Consider the following 20,994-nt stretch of genomic DNA (forward strand, 5'->3'; position numbering starts at 1 on the left):
GAGCTCTTACCGTGTGTATGAGACTTATACTAGCTTGTTAGAGATGAAGAATATAATATATAATGAAGAATAATGTATGACTGTCATAGAATTGATGCTTCTTTCCTCTTCTGGATAATGGCCTTCATAGACACACCATTTGGTCTTCTTTATCTCCACAGGATGGATCTTCTCCTGAACTTCCAAGTCTTGAGAGGAAAAACAAAAGAAGGAAAATTAAAGGAAAGAAAGGTATAGTGCAAAATACTCATGTAGAAAGAAAGTGTTCATACATCAATTCAGCTTTTTGACAACTTGACATTATGTATAACTTATAGTTATCAAACACTGATTGGCTATTTTTTTTCCCCTTTCTCATCTTATTTGCATAGGAAAGTTTAATTTTCTACTACATTCAGTTCCAGGTATAGAATCATGTCATATAAACCTGTAAGCAAAAGTTTAAATGTCGTGGATAAATTGATTTCAGTATAAAGCCAGAAAATCTCTGGGACTTTTTTTGGTTTGTTTCCAAAATGGTCTATTAATTTGCTCCCAATAAATCAATCAGTTGGCAGTGATTAAAAAATCGATGTGGTGTAGGTGGGTGAGTCAGTGGTGGGGAGGGACTTTTGGGACCTTTTAATGCAAAAAAAAAGAGGCCATTTAGTAAAAAGTTTGCTCCTCTTGGTAAATTATGAACATTTCTCCCATTTTTCATTTTGAAACACCTTGATTATTTTTCTATATGAATTAAGGAGAGAAGTTATTAATGTGATTTCTTGACTGATATGCTTGTACACCTTTTGTTTTCTACTGATTCTAAATGAGTTTCAGTACAAGGACTAGGAAGGGAAGTGATTGGCTGAGCATTGGGTGGTGGGCTATGTTGGATAAGGTAGCAATCAAGTATGACCCTAGTTCTGAGTGGGTGAGCTGTGTGGATGGTGGTATCACCTATAGAACTAGAAAATTCCTGAGAGTTGTAGGAGGGTAGAGAATGACATTTTGTTTTGTATCCTTGGAGTTAAAAGGACATTAGAGATACCAACTAGAATGATCTAGTTGATATTTAGGGGAGAGGTCTTGACATACTGAATGGGAAATAGACAAACATGAAGATGACAGATATACACAGCAGAACATTCTATTTAAAATAACTTGGGCCCTCCCTGGTGGCGCAGTGGGTTAAAGCATAGCAGTAAGAAGCTATCGCAGCCACTACAGCACAAGTTTGATCCGTGACCAGGGAGGTGACCTACATGGCGTGGCAGACCTCTCCTGATCCACCCACCACTTCCCTCAACAGTGTATTTCAGTACATCTTCCTGTTCTGCTCCCTACTCTGTCTCTGGTGAGTCCTTTCACCCCCTGAATCTCTGGCCTGTACCCCAGTACTGTATGCATAAACCTTTAAAAAAATAAAATAACTTAGGGCCCTCCCTAGTGGCGCAGCAGGTTAAAGCACTGCACTGAGAAGCTGAAGCCACTTCCTCATGAGTTCGATTCCCGCCTGCCCCGGAGGTGACCACATGGCGCAGCAGACCTCTCCTGACCCGCCCGCTGCTCCCCTCAGCAGTGTACTTCGTCGATCTGCCTGTTCTGCTCCCCACTCTGTCTCTGGTGAAGCCTCTCGCCACCCCTAAGCCTCTGGCCTGTACCCCAGTTCTGTATGTACAAATAAATAAATCTTTAAAAAATAAATAAATAAAATAACTTAAAGGTACTATCTCAAAGCCATTACACACACACACACACACGTGTGTGTGTGTGTGTCTTTTTTTTTTTTTTAAGGAAGCCTACACTAGTAAAGACAAACTAATTTTTTAGTGAAACAGAGAGGTCTGGTATGCCATGTGGGCTAGTCCCTTGCCTGGCCAGGGATTGAACTTGCATGGCAGTGGCTGCCTTGAGCCTTATAATGTTGAGACATAACCCTTTGTGCCACCAAGGAGGGCTCCAAAAGTGTCTCATTTTTTGTTGAGGAAAACTATATATGATTTAGGGGTACAGACTTTTTCAAAGGTATAGTACCACACCACATCGTGCCACCCACCACAAGGCACCCTCAATTCTCCATTATAGTCATTGGACCCCTGGCCCACAGTAAGGAGAATCTTTTCAGTAACACACAGACTAGGAAAATATGGATTGTGAGGGCAGAACACAAGCAGTTCAGGTCCTGTATCCAAAGTAAACAAAACCCTGGGTAAAGATGTTGGTAGATAAAAGAAGAATGGGAATTGATTTGCCAGAAACAGCAACTTCTCTTGAAAAGCTAATGATAGAAGATGATAATTAGGTAAAGTAGTATTATGCAGTGGTGGTGTACTTGAATCTAGAAGACATTATCTTTTTTTTTTTCATCTTTTTGTGCATTTTTCCATCTCAGTTGCAATCCTCGCGGCTTCCCATCACCAAATCACCCATGTGCCATCACCATAGTTCAGTGCATTTCTCTCCCCCAACTGTTCTTCATCCCGTTCCCCACTCCACCCCCACAAAATGTCTCTGGTATATAGCTGTTCATCATTATCATTATTTTCTCGCCTGTTCCATTATATTCCTGCTATGAGAGAAACCATCTGGTATTTTTCCTTTCCTTTCTGGCTTATTTCACTAAGCATAGTCTTTTCCATTTCCCTCCATGTTGCTGCAAAAGATATGTGTTTATTTATTTATTTTTTTGGTTTTTGAGTAATATTCCGTGTATATGTACCACATCTTTTTAATCCAGTCATCCATTTTTGGACACTTGGGCTGTTTCCATGTCTTTCCAATTGTGAATAAAGCAGCAATAAACATGGGGGTGCAGGTATCTTTTTCAATCAGTGTTTTTGTGTCTTTTGGGTAATACCTAGGAGTGGGATTGCTGGGTCATATGGAAGCTCCATGTTTGGCAGTTTGAGGAACCTCCCAACAGTTTCCCATAGTGGTTGTTCTAGTTAGAAGACACCATCTTACCAGTTGTCACTTTTGATTCTAGCTCTGGCAGCATCTGGCTTGACTATGAGTTTGGATGAGTCTCTACTGACCTATTGGGGATTGCAGGAAGGGTGGGGGGAGAATAAAGGCTTATCCTAGATAATTTGATGTGGCTCCATCTTTGGAGGAGCTATATTATTTAAAAAGAAGCCTCAATGCAGCGGGTTAAAGCACAGCACTAAAAAGCTAAAGCCACTTCTGCATGAGTTCGATCCCCGCCTGCCCCGGAGGTGATCCACATGGCGTGGCAGACCTCTCCTGACCCGCCCGCTGCTCCCCTCAGCAGTGTACTTTGATGATCTGCCTTTCTCTGCTGAACTCTCTCACTACCCCTGCACCTCTGGCCTGTATGTATAAATAAATAAATCTTAAAAAAAAAAAAAAAGCCTCCAGTATCAAATTGAACCTTATGATATATATATTTTTTTCTTGACAGAACGTTCTCAGGTTGACCAACTGCTGAATATTTCTTTAAGGGAGGAAGAACTAAGCAAATCATTACAGTGCATGGATAACAATCTTTTGCAAGCCCGTGCAGCACTTCAGACAGCTTACGTTGAAGTTCAGAGGCTACTTATGCTCAAGCAGCAGGTAATAGCAGATGGAACATTTAATAAAATGGGTCATCTCAAAAATTGAATATCAAAATGCTTAACAAAATACTCTCTTTTTAGATAACTATGGAGATGAGTGCACTGAGGACCCATAGAATACAGATTCTACAGGGATTACAAGGTATTTGGGGAGATCACATGCTATATAGTGTCTTAGTTTGGAATCAAGACATGAGTTCAAATGATGTCATTTTGTATGTGCCTATAGGACTTTGCATAAATCACTTAAAATTTGAACATTGGAATATTAGTTCCTCTTCTGTCTCTGGTGATTATATGACAATTTATTTTGAGAAACTTTAAAATTCTCTTGTAGTTTTTAAAAATACTAACTGGCTCAAAGTTAATGACGTTTCAGGTGACGTTTTTGCATTGTTTCCTATTCTAGAGACATACGAACCTTCTGAGCATCCAGACCAGGTTCCCTGTAGCCTTATCCAAGAACAAAGGAACAGTAGACCTCAGACGTCTGCTGATGCTACGCTGCTGCCTACTCCCTTTTTCCCAGTGTTTCTGGAGTCTCCATCTTCTCATGTGTCTCCATCATCCACTGGAGCCCCTCTCCAAGTAACCCCACCTCCTACTTTCCAAGTCCATGGAGGTGTTCCTGCTCCAGACTCATCAGTTCAGATTAAACAAGAACCCATGTCTCCTGAGCAAGATGAGAACGTGAATGCTGTCTCAGGAAGCTCAGCCTGCAGTGTGACCAAGGAATTACTGCAAGCTAATAGTATGTAAACTTTTCTCTGGGTGCAGAGCAAGCTTGTAGTGGGCCTAGGGTTGTTCTATAATAGTGATGAAAAGTCATACTTAACCCATTAAATCTAAATGTAATGGGGCCTCCCTGGTGGTCTAGGAGTTAAGTCTCAGTGCTATAACCACAATGGTCTGACTTTGATCCCAGCCAGGGAGCTGACCCACATACGGCGCGGCCTACCTCTCACCCATGCTCCCCTCAGCAGTGTATTTCAATAAATCCATCTGTTCTGCTCCCCACTTTGTCTCTGGTGAATTCCCTCACCCCCCCCCCATACCTCAGTTCTATGCAATGAATAAATAAATAAATCTTTTTTTAAAAAAATCTAAAGGCACTATGATGAACTTTTTTGGAAATTTCCTTCATTCAGGAGAATTTTTAAATTTCAGTAAATTTTCCCCTAATTTAATCTAGAATTACCAAATTGACTTTATATTAACACCTATGAGATTCTGTTTATTAGGATTAGTACAGAGAAATAATTGGTCTTTGTGAGATAAAGGTGGTCGATGTTGATTAGTTTTCTAGATAAGATACATCTGGATTTCTTTCTAGGAATTACGACTGATATAATAAACCTGAGAGGTAGATGTCAATGACAAAAGGCAGAACAGCTCTATGATTTGAATTCCAAATAGGAATTTGGGTGATTTTGAGAAATTTTCATAAAATAACACTTACCTATTTACCATTTGGAAATAACTACTAAGGTATTTAAAATCTATCTGAAGCTTGCATGACCAGATAGTGTTACCTTGAAAATTAAATAAAAGCAAATAAAGGCCCTCCCTGGTGGCACAACAGGTTAATGCACAACACTAAAATATTCTCCACAGTTACTGCAGCACAAGTTCAATCCTCGGCCAGGGAGATAACCCACATGGTGCGACAGACCTCTCCTGACCTGTTCACTGCTCCCCTCAGCAATGTATTTCAGTACATCTGCCTGTTCTGCTCCCCACTCTGTCTCTGATGAATCCTCTCAGTCCCTGTACCTCTGGCCTGAACTTCAGTTCTTATATGCATAAATAAACAAATCTTTAAAAAAATAAAATAAAAAGCAAGTAAACTGGGACCTCCCTGGTGGCCTAGGGGTTAAGTCTCAGCACTACCACCATGACGGCCCACTGCAATGGCCTGAGTTCAATTCCTAGCCAGAGAGCTGACCCACCTAAGGTACAGCAGATCTCTTTCGTCTCACCTGCTGCTTGCCTTCACAGTGTATTTCAGTAAATCCACCTGTTTTGCTCCCTAATCCATTTCTAGTGAATCCTCTTTACCCCACCTCCCCTGCACCTTTAGCCTATACCCTAGTTCTTCTACACAAAATAAATACAAATCTTACAATAAAGGAATAATTCTTTAAAAAAAAAAGTAAATAAACTGGTATTGTGTGGTTTTTTTTTGTTTGTTTTGGGCAAAACTGAAGAGGTCTGAAGAACGATATTAGGTTTTACTGCCTATTACAACACAAATCTAGAAATCTCTATCAAGTGTATATTTTATGTTGAATTTTATCACTTTTATATGAAAGTATTTAGCATTAAAAACTGAATAGTCACTGTTCACTTTTTAAGCTAATTTAAAAAAAATAGCTTTTATCATTTCTTCTGATTGCTAAAGTAATTCACAGTATTGTAATATGTTGGAGAACTGTAAAAATATAAAGATGTATTTCAGTCTTAAATCATAAATGTGTTTACATGTAGACTTTATACAAAGGGAAATGATTGTTATAACTTGACATTTTTTCCATGTAATATATCATGATCATTTTCCTGTGTCATAAAAAAATTAATCTAAACATTTTTATTTTAGTATTTGCATAGTATTTGAGAAGTTGCATAATCATGTATATATAGTAGTTTACATGATCTCCTTTGAAAATAGGACTTTTCCTCTTCTTTAGTACTCTGTATAACACTACATTGTATATCTTTGTGCTTATTTCATGTTTAAATTCTTACATATGAAATAACAGTAAAAAAAATAGATATTTTTCAAGTGAGCTAACTTAACTAGTAGTATATAGCCAAATTGGATGATGTGCAGGTCAAGCAGTAAAATTTATGAACTATGAAGGTGAAAACACTTTATTTAAGTAGATATTGAAGTACAGATATTGAAGTATCTACTAAAAAATGCTTGATACGTAGACTTTCAAATTAGAAAGAAGATCAATAAAAATAACCCCTGCCCGTTGGGTGCTTTGCTAGGGTCTAAGAAAATGTATGCCATTTTTGAGACTACTGCAAGACAAAGCTTACTAAGGTCTGCAATAGAAAGGTCTGACGAGTGAGATGAATAGTTTCATTGTCTTGGTTTGGAAAACATAGCATCAGAATGTCAAAGATTCATCAATGATCAATATTTGTAGTTTATGACTATAAAAAGCAGGCACAATGAAATATGCAATAATTTTTTTCTTCTCAATCAGGAGAGATCACTGACAGTGGTCCAGTTTATCCAGAGATCACACCACCATTGTCTGTATCAGAACTAAGGGAAAATTTCCATGAACCTAGCCAAGAACTGAAGTTTTCCATGGAGCAAAGAAATTCCAGAAACAGAGAAAATGTCCCCTCTTCCCAATCAATTGGTTCTCCTGCCCTAAATAAAGAAGGCGAAGAGCCAGCCAAGGGAAACAGTGGGTCTGAAGCCTGTACCAGTATTTTTCCAAGATTGTCCTTTGCTTCAGAAACCCCTATAGAGAAAGAGCCTCACTCTCCAGCTGACCAGCCTGAACAACAGGCAGAGTCTACTCTGACATCAGCTGAAACTAGAGGAAACAAGAAAAAGAAGAAACTTAGGAAGAAGAAAACTTTACGGGCCACCCATGTACCTGAGAACAGTGACACTGAACAGGATATATTTACTGCTAAGCCTGTAAGAAAAGTGAAAACTGGAAAGTCACCTAAAGGGGGGAAAGTAACAACCTCCACCTGGGAAGATAGAACTGGCCCAGAACAAGAGAGTGTCAGAGATGAGCCAGATAGTGACTCATCTCTGGAAGTTTTAGAAATCCCTAATCCTCAGTTTGTAGTAGTATCTATCGATTCTTCTGAATCTGGAGAAGAAAAGCCGGACAGCCCATCTAAAAAGGATGTTTGGCATTCCACAGAGCAAAACTCATTAGAAACCTCTCGTTCTGGCTGTGATGAAGTAAGCTCAACCAGTGAGATTGTCACTCGCAATAAAGATGGCATCCCTGTAAGGTAAAGATGGATTGGTCCAATCAGAATAGCTTTCTTTCTTTCTTAAAAAAGTAAAATTTTTGTTATGAATAAAAATTTTTAAAAGACTCAAATGGATGTAAAATATTGTAGAGTCAAACCTTGCCAATGGAGATTTTCCCCCTTCCTCTTTTGGGTCATCTATATTTACTGTTTTGTCTCCTTTCTGTAAAAATTTAAGTGGAGAAACTAATGTCTTATATCATCACTTCTACTTTGCTCATTGTTTGAGTTAGAATGTTTGAGTCAGGAAAATTTAAGTTATTACCTGACGTGTTCACACATATATTAAGACTTTTGCTGTTATTTTGTAGTGTGGCAGAAACTCAGACGGTGATCTCTTCTATAAAAGGATCAAAGCACTCTTCAGGTATATGGTTGTTCCCTGTTTTATTTAAGTTAACCACAGAAAAAAAGCTTGTAAATACTAGTGCCAGGGCTTAACTCTGTTTAATTATGCTTTTAGAGTAGGGTTTGAGGGCTGTCACCTAAAGTTGCCCTAAATCCTTATATTCTGGTCTTTTCCGTTTCTGACTCATATCTCACTTTTCTGGCTCATTTATTCAACCAGCTATCAGTAGCATTAAGGTTTAGTTATTCTAGGTTTTTTGGAAGGAACTGCTTTTATTTCTAAAATTTATATGTGTGTGTTTATCTGTCTCTATATATTACATCATTGTTCATTTTGTACAATGTATACTTTTTTCTCAGGTGTATTCCCCATAAAATTTCTACCAACAGTTCACCTGTGACCATCACATAGTCCCTTGTACTTTTCCTGCCCCAGTTTTGATCCTGTTTCTCTCTCCCTCCCTTGCAAGAATGTCTTTGATTTATAGTTGCCTGCTTTTTTTGTTGTTATTGTTATTATTTTTCCCCCCTGATCCCTTATTTGCTTCCCCTATATTCTTCCTATAAGTGAAAACCATCTGATATTTTTCTTTTTGCTTCTGGCTTATTTCACTGAGCATAATCCACTGTATCTCCATCTGTGTTACTATGAATGGTATGAGTTTATTTTAGGAACTGCTTTTAAAGAATAATTCCTTATACAAGGAAATAAGTGGCAGCACAGGAGACTGGATGTCTCCTGTGTGTCACTCAAAAGTATCTTCCATTTTTCTAAGTGGAAGACCTTTTTAGCCTTCTCATGACACTCATGAGTAAGTAATATGGCATTTTGGTAGGGAAATTTGGCTTGAAGAAGAATGTTAGGACCACTTTTTATATAATGGTTTTGATTTTTTAGGATCTTTAAAGACACAAGCGGACAAGTCTCTGAAACACATTCTTGTTTTCTAGAAATTTCTTCAGAGCCAGGAGATGATGATGAACCCACAGAAGGGAGTTTTGAGGGGCACCAAGCTGCAGTTAATGCAATTCAAATATTTGGAAACTTATTGTATACCTGTTCAGCAGATAAAACTGTCCGAGCTTACAATCTGGTGGTAAGTTGACAAATCAGTTTGAATATTTTAGTTGGTTACAGGTGTAAAAGAGTCCAACTCCCTTAAATAGGGGACTTTATTTGCTGTTCAGTGGTATAGTTGGGTTTTAGACTGACTTTAGATGCTTTCTGTCTTTCCACTCTGCTTTCTCTTCTTAAAGCTAGTTTGCTCACATGTAGATGCCAGGAGTTCCTGGGGTCCCCAAGACCAGAAAAAAGGTCCAGTCCTTTACTCCCTGAATAGATATCTGGGCAAGGGAGATGAGATTGCAACAGCCAGGTCACAGCCCTGGAGTTGGTGATGAGGTCACATGTCTGCTACATAATAGAATTGGAATGGAATGAATATAGGGGAAATCTTAAGAGTAGACATTCATTCTCCCTGAAATTGATTGAGTTATTATGGAGAGCAGCCCTCCTCTCTTATATCACACTTTGTATAACTCATCCCTTTTTAGTGTCACTTCACAGAATGAATGTTTGAATATGTCTATATCAAATTAATTCTGTCTAATAACGATAGCCAAGAAACTTTAGGAAAATTCTGTCATCTGAACACCTTTAAAGTATTGGAATTACTGACGCTGTGAAAAGGTTAGGTAATGAGCCAAGGGAATGTGTTTGTTATAGGCAGCAGGTATATGGTTTCCTTTAGCTTAATGATGTAAGGCAATGGGCATGACTACAGGACACAATGCTGGTACCAGGAGGTATTAGTGTAAGATATGGGGGATTGGCTTCAGCTCTAATTTACAGGGTGAGTGTGTGTGTATGTGTGTGTATGTATATACTAAGTGTTATGTCAGTGTGCTTATATCAATTGATATGTTCCCTTATAAAACTGCACCTAGATCACAAGGCCCTGTGATAGCACCTGATCTGCCTTTGAATATTATAAAGCATCTTTTTAAGTTACTGATTTAATGTAGGAACTTACATGGGTAATGAGCTATAGTTTACAGTTGGGAGTTGCTGAATCTTTGGCTCTATGTTAGAGTCTTGCCCTAATTAATTTAGGCATTAATTAAAGTTCTCATTAATTAAAATTGCCCAGTGTACTTCTTGGTATGGCCCAACTAACATATAATTTCAGGAACCTCAATATATGTGACTGTTTACAGGGCCCTTCAGCGAACAAATATTAACTAAACACCTCTTGTATAGTAGACACTATTCTAGGTATTAATGATATAGCAGTGAACTGTGTTTTCGTATTTCTTAGTTGAGAGTTCTAATCTTCTATAGCCACAAGTAATCTAATTTTCTATTTCTACAAGTATTCTCTGCTCTGTACTTGACTTTAGAATCGGAAGTGCATTGGTGTCTTTGAGGGACACACCTCCAAAGTGAACTGCCTCTTAGTTACTCAAACCGCTGGGAAGAATGCTGCCCTTTACACTGGTTCCAGTGATCACACCATTCGGTGCTATAATGTTAAGGTAAGTGGGTCCAGACAAAAGTGATAATACTGAATTGCTTTTGACTGTTTTATTGTTAAATACAGGCAAGGCACAAGTGCTTTATTCAACCTACTTCTTTTTATTTTTTTTCTGAGGAAGTTGAGGTGGTGGTGTCTAGGCTTCTGATTTATTTAGCAAAACTTGTTTAGGAAAAATTAGTAAAACTAGATACTAATTCAAAAAGTAAATAAAATAAAAAGATTTAGCCAAACTGATCAAAAAGAGTGAAGACATACATCTCCAAAATTAATGATTATGCTTTATAGGAAAATAATAAAAATAATATATCCATCATTTAGTAGGGTGAATATAGTACATAAAGTAAATGTATGTAAAAAGTGGAATAGTATTAGCAACAAAAAGGAACAAACTGTTAATATGAAGCAATGTAGTTGATAGGAGATGGAAGCCTGATATAAAAAACTGCTGGCTAAATATTCTTATATTAAATTCTACAAAAGCAAAACTCTGTCTGATGGCAGCTACGTTGTCTGACAGGATACAATATAACTTTTTTTGGAATTACCTTCAAAACTAAAGGTTGAAATGATAATAGTTGCATAACTATATAACGTACCAAAACTTAAAATGTACATTTTACATTATGACTTTTATTATGTGGAAATAATATCTAAAGCTGTTTAAAAAATTATAAATAAATTTTGGCAAGAGTTAACCTTAAGTAAAAAAAAAGCTAAAATTCCTGTACCTAATTGGGAAAAGAGAAAAAAATTCTTAAAAGGAGAAAATACTAAAAAACTTTAAACACAGTACAATCTTGTTAACAGATGAAAGTTAAAACAAAATTCAGTACCATTATAAAATTAGCAAAAACTCTTAAAGCATTTTTCACTGTTTTTAATTAAGGTTTTAACATGAATAGTATTTGTTACAATGAGACTATACATAGTGAAAAACATTGTTAGCCAGTTTTTGAAATTGTAGGTTTACAGCTTGGTGAATTGTCACATAGGTATACATTTGTGTTGCCACCACAGAATCAAAGGGTAGCCCAAACCATCCCCTGAAGGTTCCCTTAGCCCTTCCAGTGACCATCCTTCCCTCAAGATAACCATTGTTCTGACTTCTGTTATTATAGATTACTTTCTTCTGTGCTTGAAGTTCATATAACTAAGAGACTACTGCATGTGTTCTTTCATGTCTGTTTTTACTTTCCATGTCTGAAATTCAGGTATGTTGTTGCATGCATACAGTTATTTTTTATACCGTATAATTAATTTCCCTTCTAAAATTACAAAAAGACCACATGTGAGTTAATTCGAGGCAACAGGAATCTTAACATTGGGCATATTTACTGTCTTTTTGTTTATTTCACAATTTCTTCATATAACATTTATATTTATAATTTTGTGGCTGGAGATAGAATAATTTGAAAGACTGTTTAGGTGTGAAAGGAAAGTAGCTGAAGAGATTGAAAACTTTTACAGCCTACATCTTGTCCTTTCCATAGCTTGTCCCATCCTACCCACTTATAACCATCTTGATTAATATCCGAACCTATTTAAAAATATACTTTGGGGCCTCCCTGATGGTACAGGGATTAAAGTCTCAGCACTATCAATCTATCAGCAGCCACTGCTACATGAGTTTAATCCCTGGCCATGTAGGTGACCCACATGGTATAGTAGACCTCTCCTGTCTTACCCACTGCTCCCCTCAGCAGTGTGTTTCAGTACATCTGTCTTTTCTGCTCCCTACTCTATCTCTGTGACTCCTCTCATCACCTGCATATCTGGTTTACACCCCAGTTTTTGTACGCATATATAAATAAAAATAAATCTTAAAAAAAAACCCAAAAAACAGCTGCGGCCCTTCTTGGTGGTACAGCAGGTTAAAGCACAGCACTAAGAAGCTAAAGCCACTTTAGCATGAGTTTGATACCCACCCTGGTGATCCACATGGCACAGCAGACCTCTCCTGACCTGCCCGCTGTTCCCCTCAGCAGTGTACTTCGTCAGTCAGCCTGTTCTGCTCCCCACTCTGTCTCTGGTGAATCCTCTCACCTCCCCTGCCCCTCTGCCTTGTACCCTAGTTCTGTATGCATAAATAAATAAATCTTAAAAAAAAAAAAGCTACACTTGAACCTTTAGTTACTTAATGTAATATCAGCAATATATCTTGAGTGCTTACCATGTTATCTCCCATAAACTAGGTTCTAGATAATAAGATTTGTTACTAAAAACCAGTTCTAGAAATTGTTTTATGAAAGTTAGTGCTTAGCTAGTTTGGATAGGCATAGGAATTACTAAGGAAAAATTTAAACATACATATTCTAGATCTACTGAATTAGAATGACAGGTATTAATCATGAAGTCTGAGATTCTGTTTATTATAAGTTTCTTGGGTAACTACAGATGATTATGGAGGATTTGAGAAAGAGTGAAATAGAAATCAATTGTAGGAAAACATGTATTTGATTAATGCAATTATCAAATATACTGCTATATTTGACATACTATATACTACTATAATCCTCATTTCCCTTTCTTATGTCAAATTGAAGAGAGTAAGACTCAATACAAACTGTTCTTTGAAAAATTTCTACATCCCAAATTTGAGTGTGGTAGTATTATTAGAATTTCTATTTGTTTCCACTACTACATATAGCTTGAGGGTCTTTGATCAAGGTTGCAAAGGTGAAAAAAAACAGAGGATGCTGCATTTTTTTACCTATTAAAGATCATTTCACACTTTATTTTCAGCAGAATTGTTTGTCCTTTTCATTTTGCTGTTAACATATGCTGATTAGATATTGTGCACTTTTATCAGACTCGAGAAAGCATGGAACAGTTAGAGTTGGAAGACCGGGTTCTCTGCCTCCACAGCAGATGGCGAATCCTCTATGCGGGACTGGCGAATGGCACTGTGGTGACCTTCAGCGTAAAGGTTAGTGGTTGGGGAGTGACGGCCAGATTCCCATGCCATATGAAAATAGTGTGAGTATGTGCTGGACAGAGTTGAAGGTAGGCATACACCTCTCTCGGGTGAAATAACAGCAGAATTAGTCAATACTCAAAGACCTGGTCTCTTCTGGTACAAGTGAAACAAGATCCCCTGCATTTTTTCTGCTCAGACCTAAGTGTGCCAAGACCAAAATGTAACTGCTAAATTAAACTATGTCTGATGATTTGGGGCCAGATAATGAGTCACAGGTTAAACTAGTTCATTTTGTCTTAAGAATGACACTGTGAAAAATGTGTTTAAATTCCTTTGAGTATGACATTGATGTGGCTTGAAACCAATTTAGGGCTTCATGAGGATAGCCTAGTCTGTAAAGCGAACTGAGTGAAAAGTTTGCCTTCATGTTTATGTGACCTCATACTTATCCAAAGATAAATTCATTTGTTTAATTTAACTTAAGTGGAGCATTTGTGGTATGGTAGGCCTTAAAATAATGCTTATTTTAAGGATAATGCAATGAATGGGAGCCAGTTTTTGATGACCCTGTGTATTTTGTTAATATCGTTAGACTTCACTTTGTAGTTTTTAAAATATGAGAGACATGGTCCAATTTGTATTTTAGAAAAAAGTTATTGAAGTTCTGAGATTGAAAAAGATTGATACTTATAGAGGCAGAGAGATCATTTAGGAGGCTTTGTAATGGAAACTGACATGAAAGATTAGATTAAAGATAAAGAGATGAGAATGGATAGAAATGTGTTCTAAAAGATGGAATTGATACCTTTTTTTTTCTAATTAGCTACTATCCCAAAGTCACCCTGTTATCTTTTAATAGCATATTAGAGTATTTGCTATGCCCAATCAGTTATATCTCACTCTGTGTTTAGTGACTGCTATATATCCTTCGACTGCTTATAAAAGATGCTATAAAGTATGTCATGATTGCTGTCTTTAAGATGCTTAGAATCGAGTTAGAAAAATCTAGCACATATGTAATCAACGCCAAGTCGGTTCACTTGACAGATCACAGAAGGGTAATTAGTGAATTCCAGATATGATATGCTCAGCCTAGGTTTTGTAAGGACAGTAGGAATATGAGTAAAGAATAAACTAAGATACCTTAAAAGGTAAAATTTGATAATTACCTGCTTCTCTTTAGTGAGATTACTATTATAAGAGGGAGACAAACATTAAATGCAGTTTTTGAAGCAAGATGATGACAATAAATTCAAACGGAGGTAGTCTCTTTAAATAGTTCTAAACCCCTATAGAAGATGGACCTTGACTGGTGGGGCATGACAGCTTGCACTAAGTGCTTAACTCCCAGCCATTAGCTGGAAGGGTGGCAGGGCATAGCTGAAAGCTCTAAAATAAGCAGGTCTCTGCCCTAAGTGGGGAAGCTTGCACCTTCACACCCCAGGGTGGCCTGGCAGGGGTTACAGTAAACACTCAGCTCCCAGCCAGTAACAAGGGTGGTAAGGTGGGGCTGCAGCTCTCTGGAACAGGCAGGGTTACCCTGCAATGACAGGCAGCACACAGCACCCAGTCATAACTAGAGTTTGCATAATGGCAGAGCCACCACTACTAGTGTACAGTACCTCATTCAAATTAGAAACCAGGCCAGGGGTGGGACTACAGCCAAAAGACCACAAAGATCCCCTAATGAAATCAGGCAACAGAGGGACTACTGCCCCAAGCACTTGCATCCCCCAATCACAATCACAAACTAGGACGCTCACAACCCCCCCTTAGAACAGTGGAAACACAGAGAGAGGGAGTTACCAAATACAGCATCAAACTCACCATCATATTCACAACATCATCACCCTTGTGGAGGATTGGCGCATTAGTCCTTGACCCAGTCTGAATGCCAGTCCTTGGCTACCCCAGAGGGAACACCCAGAAGAAATGCTGGCCAATACTAGCAACACTGTGTCTCAATGCATAGAAAGCATTGGGAAATAAATGACAGGGAGAAGAAAAAACACAAATACCCTAGCAAGCCCACAGGGAAAAATTACACCACAAAAAGATCAGTCACCAGAAATCAACAAAGACATAGAAGAACTGCTCAGCCGGTCAGGTGGAGATTTTAGAATCATATTAACAAACATAAAGAAGATGAAATGGAAAAATGATATGAGACAAATCAGTGAACTGAAGAATGAAAACGAGACCTTGAAAAAGGAAATAAAAGGAATGCAGGAGATTAAAAGACTACTGGAGGAGATAAAGAATTCTGGGAAAAGCAGTGAAAACAGATCAGATGAAATGGAAGAATGAATCAGCACCCTCAAAGACAGAAATAAAATCAAAACAGAATAGGAAAGAGAAGTAAGTATAAAGGAAAAGGAAGGAAGAAACATGCTGAAAGCTACCTGACACCATGAGGAAAAGAAATATCAGAGTTATAGGCCTCCCAAAAGGTAAGGTGAAAGGCTAAGGAATTAAGAAAATATTCACAGAGATCATTGAAGAGAACCTCCCAAGTATGAAGGAGATGAAAATAGACATATAAGAAGCAAGAAGAACACCAAAGTACCGTGATGAAAGGAGAAATACAGCAAGACCCATAATAGTAACGCTCCCAAGACTTAAAGACAAGGAAAAAAATGAGATTAACAAGAAGGAAGAAACAAATAACCTGTAAAGGAAAACCAATCAGGCTGACATCAGACTTCTCTGAAGAAACACTACAGCAAGAAGAGAGTGGAGGGACATTCTCAACAAACTACAAGTCATCAAGTGCCAACCAAGAATAATCTAACCTGTGAAGCTTTCCTTCCTGTATGAAGAAAGAATAAGGACATTCTCAGACAAACAGAAACTCCACAATTTTGTCATGGCTAAACCCCTACTCCAAAAAAATACTACAGGAAATCCTTAAGCCAAAGCCAACTGAGGGGTAAATAAGAACAGATTAAAATAAAGAATAAAAGCATAAGAAGACAAACAAAATGGCAAATGTAGGTGCCAGTGTATCAGTATTTAACTCTAAATGTAAATGGTTTAAACTAATCAATAAAAAGACACAGAGTTGCAGGCTGGATTAAAAAAAACAGAACCCAACCCTCTGCTGTCTCCAGTAAACATATCTAACTACAAAAGATAAAAATAGATTGAAAGTAAAAGGATGAAAACAATCCTACAAGCAGTGGACCAAAAAGAAGGCAGGAACAGCTATACTTATTCAGATAAAATAGACTTTCAAACTAAAAAAGGTTAAAAGAAACACAGATGGCCACTACAGTATGATTAAGGGGACAATACAAGGAGACATAACACTCATTAACATACACCCACCAAATGAAGGAGCACCAAAATATATCAGGAGAAAGCACACTGATACCAAAACCTAACAAAGACAACACAAAAAAAGAAAACTTCAGACCAGTCTCCCTAATGAACACTGATGCAAAATCCTCAATAAAATCTCAGCTAATAGAATCCTGCAATGCATTAAAGAAATAATACACCACAACGAAGTGGGTTTTATTCCAGAAGCAACAAGGATGGTTCAGCATCTGAAAATCAATTAACATAATCCATCACATCAACCAATAGAAAAATAAAAAACATAAAATCATATCAATAGATGCAGAGAAGACATTCGACAAAGTTCAGCATCTATATCAAAATCCTTAGACTAGAAGGAACATACCTCAGCATGATAAAAGTCGTATATGACAAATCCACAGCCAATATTATCCTCAGTGGAGAAAAGCTGAAAGCATTTCCTTTAAGATTAGGAACAAGACAAGGATGTCTACTATCACTACTGCTTTTCAACGTAATACTGGAAGTGCTAGCTGGAGCATAAGAAAGGAAAAAAGACATACAAGGAATCCAAAAAGGGAAAGAAGAAATAAAACTATTTATTTGCAGATGATATGTTAATTTATATGGAAAACTCTAAAAACTTCAAAGAAAAACTAATCAAAACAATTAACCAGCATAGTAAGGTTGCAGGATATAAAATCAACACACCAAAGTCTGGCCTTCTTATACACAAACAACCAATCAGAAGAAGTGGAAATTTAAAAAAAAATCCCCTTTACAATCGAAACCAAAAAATCAAATAATTGGGAATATACCTAACAAAAGAGGTAAAAGACCTATACAAAGAAAGTTATGAAATGCTGTTAAAAGAAATACAAGAAGACACAAAGAAATGGAAAGACATTCCCTGCTTATGGATCAGAAGAGTTAACATCATTAAAATGGCATCCTACCATAAGCTATATACAGATTTAATGTTATTCCAATAAAAATCTCAATAAAAATTCTTCAAAGACATAGGACAAATATTGATGAGATTTATATGGAACCACCAAAAAATCTCAAATAGCCAAAACTCTGCTGACTAAAATGAAAGAGAACAGAGGCATCACACTCCCAGAGTTCAAGTTATACTACAAAGCCATAATAATCAAAACAGCATGGTACTGGAACAAGAATAGACATACAGACCAGTAGGTTTGAATAGAAAAGCCAGATATAAACCCACATGTTTATGGACAACTAATCTTTGACTAAGGAGCAAAGAATATGCTATGGAACAAAGAAAGTTTGTTCAATGAATAGTGCTGGGAAAACTAGGCTGCTATGTGCAAAAAAATGATGCTAGATCACCTCGCACCATGCATAAAAACCAACTTAAAGTGAATTAAAGACCTAGACATAAAACCTGAAACCATAAAATATCTGGAAGAAAAGGTGGGTGAAACACTACACACCTCAGTAACATCTTTAAAGTTACAACACCCAAAACAAGGATAATGAAGAAAAGGATAAACAGCTGGGAGTACATCAAGTTAAAGAGCTTCTGTACAGCAAAACAGACATTACACAAAAGAGACATCCACTGATTGGGAGAAAAATTTTGCACACAATACTAATGATAAAGGACTGACCACAAGGATATACAAAAAAGCTGATGAAAGTCAACAAAAATAAAGTCAAAAGATGGGCAGAAAAGCTAAAAAAAAAACACTTCTCCAAAGAGGAAATGCAGATGGTCAACCAGCATATGAAAAAATGTTCAACATCACTCGTAATAAGGGAGATGCAAATTAAAACCACAATGAGATACCACCTCACCCCAGTGAGAATGGCACATCTTCAAACAACTAGCAACAACAAATGTTGATAAGGATGTGGAGAAAAAGGAACTCTCCTACACTGCTGATGGTAATGCAAACTGGTCCAACCACTATGGAAAGCTATTTGGAGGTTTCTCAAACTGCTACAAATGGAGCTTCCACATGACTCATCAATCCCACTCCCAGGTATCTACCCAAAAGACACAAAAACACTGATTCAAAAGGACACCTGCATCAGCATCAGTATGGCTAGAATTGTTAGTATTAAAGGCCCCTGCTGCTGCTTTGTGCATATTTTCTGGGAGTTTTACCCCATGTATGCACCTAAAGTACCTTTTTAGAGACTTGGGGAAAGTGGGAAACTTTATGTACAACATTGTTGTATTGATAAGGGAAGCAAGTCTAAAATCTGAATAAAAGAATGTTTGGGGGTCAGGATGGGGCCATGTCTCTTTAATATAAAGGATTTTGTAGTTCACTAAATGATGTTGTGAAAGATGACATAATACCATAAGTCAGAAGAGTGTTAGATAATAGAAAAGTGAAGAATGTGAGACCCTTACTGAAACTGCCTAAGAAAGAAGTTCACAGTAGAGAATTTAGGATGACAAAGACAGTGAAAGAATTCCTGGTAGCCTGGAAAATGTATTTTGAGTATTTTTTTTAAAAGATTTATTTATTTATGCTCACAGAACTGGGGTAGAGGTCAGAAGTGTGCTGGGTGGGAGGATTCACCAGAGGCAGAGTGGGGTGAAGAACAGTCAGATCTACTGAAATACACTGCTGAGGGGAGCAGCGGGCAGGCAGGAGAGATCTGCTACGCCATATGGGTCAGCTCCCTGGCTGGGGATCAAACTTGTGCTGCTGTGGCTTCTGAGAGCTTCCTAGTGCAGTGCTTTAACCTGTTGTGCCACCAGGGAGAGCCCTGTATTTGAGTATTTTTTAAAAAGGAAAGGTTGATCAGTGATTATCATGAAGTTAAGGGAAGTGAGAGGGCAGAATACAAAGAGAACCAAGTTCTAATTATGATCAAGATAGTATGGACTGAAGTTACAAATGAGTTTATAATATAAGGGCTTGCATTAAAGGTAGGGAGCCATGACCTAGGCGGAGAGCTGAATGGGCATGGCAGTGGTTGGGAAGTCAAAGGTGATAGAATTAGACTTTATATCAAGGTGGAGATTTTTGGTTAGTTGATTTTGAGATTTTCCTGTTAAGTTTTTGGTTTAGCTTCATAAATGGTGGCTTATTTTTCAGAACAACAAGCGACTTGAGATCTTTGAATGCCATGGCCCTCGGGCTGTCAGCTGTCTGGCCACAGCTCAGGAAGGTGCCCGCAAACTGCTGGTTGTGGGGTCTTATGACTGTACCATTAGTGTTCGTGATGCACGGAACGGACTGCTCCTCAGAACTCTGGAGGGCCACAGCAAGACTATTCTTTGCATGAAGGCAAGTGTCATTCAAGTGACTAGGAGTTAGTTGCCTTACACAAACAGGGGGGTTTGAATGACATGTCCCTATGTTCTAATCCTTATTTAGAATAGTAATTTTAAAAAGAACAAGGCGATTATAATTATTTTTCTTACACCTGGCTCACCAGTGGTTGTGCTATTTTTAACATATTAAAAATCTGAGAAACAGTGAAAGTGTATTTTATTGTAGAAAGTGGAATTACTTACTGCTCTTCTAGACTACTTCATAATCAGAGTGCCTGGTGGTAAGGATATACGTTTCCATTCAGAAAACATCTAAGAAGCTTTTTTAAAAAATTTTTTTATTAATTTATGTGTACAAGAACTGGGGGACAGGCCAGAGGTGCAGGGTTGAGGGAAGGGGTGAGAGGATTCACCAGAGACAGAATGAGGAGCAGAACAGGCAGACTAACAAAATACACTGCTGAGGAGAGCAACGGGCAGGTCAGGAGCAGTCTGCTGCATGGTGTGGTTCACCTCTCTGTCTGAGGATCAAACTCATCCTGCAGTGGCTATAGATAACGTCATAGTACTACGATTTAACCAGAGTCTTAAGAAACTTGTTTTCTACCTCTCTATGCTTATCTCAAAATAGAATGAAAATTTGGCAATGTACCTTACAAAATTACAGAGGAAACTTGGAACTTTTTACCAACTCTAACTCAATGACTTTTTGTCTTTAAGGTGGTGAATGACCTTGTGTTCAGTGGTTCCAGTGACCAGTCCGTTCATGCCCACAACATTCACGTAAGCCATAGTGGTTAGAGGGATCTTAAATGGAGTGGTAGTTAAAACTCCCTGGAAATTTAAATTTGGCCCTAGTGTCAGGGACTGGCCCCAATCACAGACTGTCAGAGGGCAAAACAGGCAGGCAGGTTTTAAGGTGGGAGCAGCTTCAGCAAGTGGAGATTCCAAAAAGGGGGAGAGAGGAGTGGGCACAAGGAAGACATTGGAGTTGGAGTTGGGTGCAAGTCTTCCTGCCCATCTTTTTAGCAGGTCTTTATTTTCACTCTTTTGCAAGTA

The 20,994-nt window shown here is 37.9% G+C and overlaps 1 protein-coding gene across 1 annotated transcript in view; it reads left to right on the forward strand.

Annotated features, from left to right (window-relative positions):
- ZNF106 (zinc finger protein 106) overlaps window positions 1-20,994 on the forward strand; it is a 59,406-nt gene that overhangs the window by 31,505 nt on the left and 6,907 nt on the right. Inside the window, exons 8-18 of the mRNA XM_012728541.1 lie at window positions 162-231; window positions 3,401-3,555; window positions 3,639-3,699; window positions 3,967-4,308; window positions 6,773-7,550; window positions 7,883-7,938; window positions 8,871-9,016; window positions 10,320-10,454; window positions 13,266-13,382; window positions 19,757-19,948; window positions 20,656-20,718. Of these exons, the coding sequence (XP_012583995.1) occupies window positions 162-231; window positions 3,401-3,555; window positions 3,639-3,699; window positions 3,967-4,308; window positions 6,773-7,550; window positions 7,883-7,938; window positions 8,871-9,016; window positions 10,320-10,454; window positions 13,266-13,382; window positions 19,757-19,948; window positions 20,656-20,718 (2,115 nt within the window). The remainder of the gene's footprint in view (window positions 1-161; window positions 232-3,400; window positions 3,556-3,638; window positions 3,700-3,966; window positions 4,309-6,772; window positions 7,551-7,882; window positions 7,939-8,870; window positions 9,017-10,319; window positions 10,455-13,265; window positions 13,383-19,756; window positions 19,949-20,655; window positions 20,719-20,994) is intronic.

Source organism: Condylura cristata, unplaced genomic scaffold (genome assembly GCF_000260355.1).
Source record: "Condylura cristata isolate star-nosed mole 26May11 unplaced genomic scaffold, ConCri1.0 scaffold00023, whole genome shotgun sequence".
Taxonomy (NCBI): domain Eukaryota; kingdom Metazoa; phylum Chordata; class Mammalia; order Eulipotyphla; family Talpidae; genus Condylura; species Condylura cristata.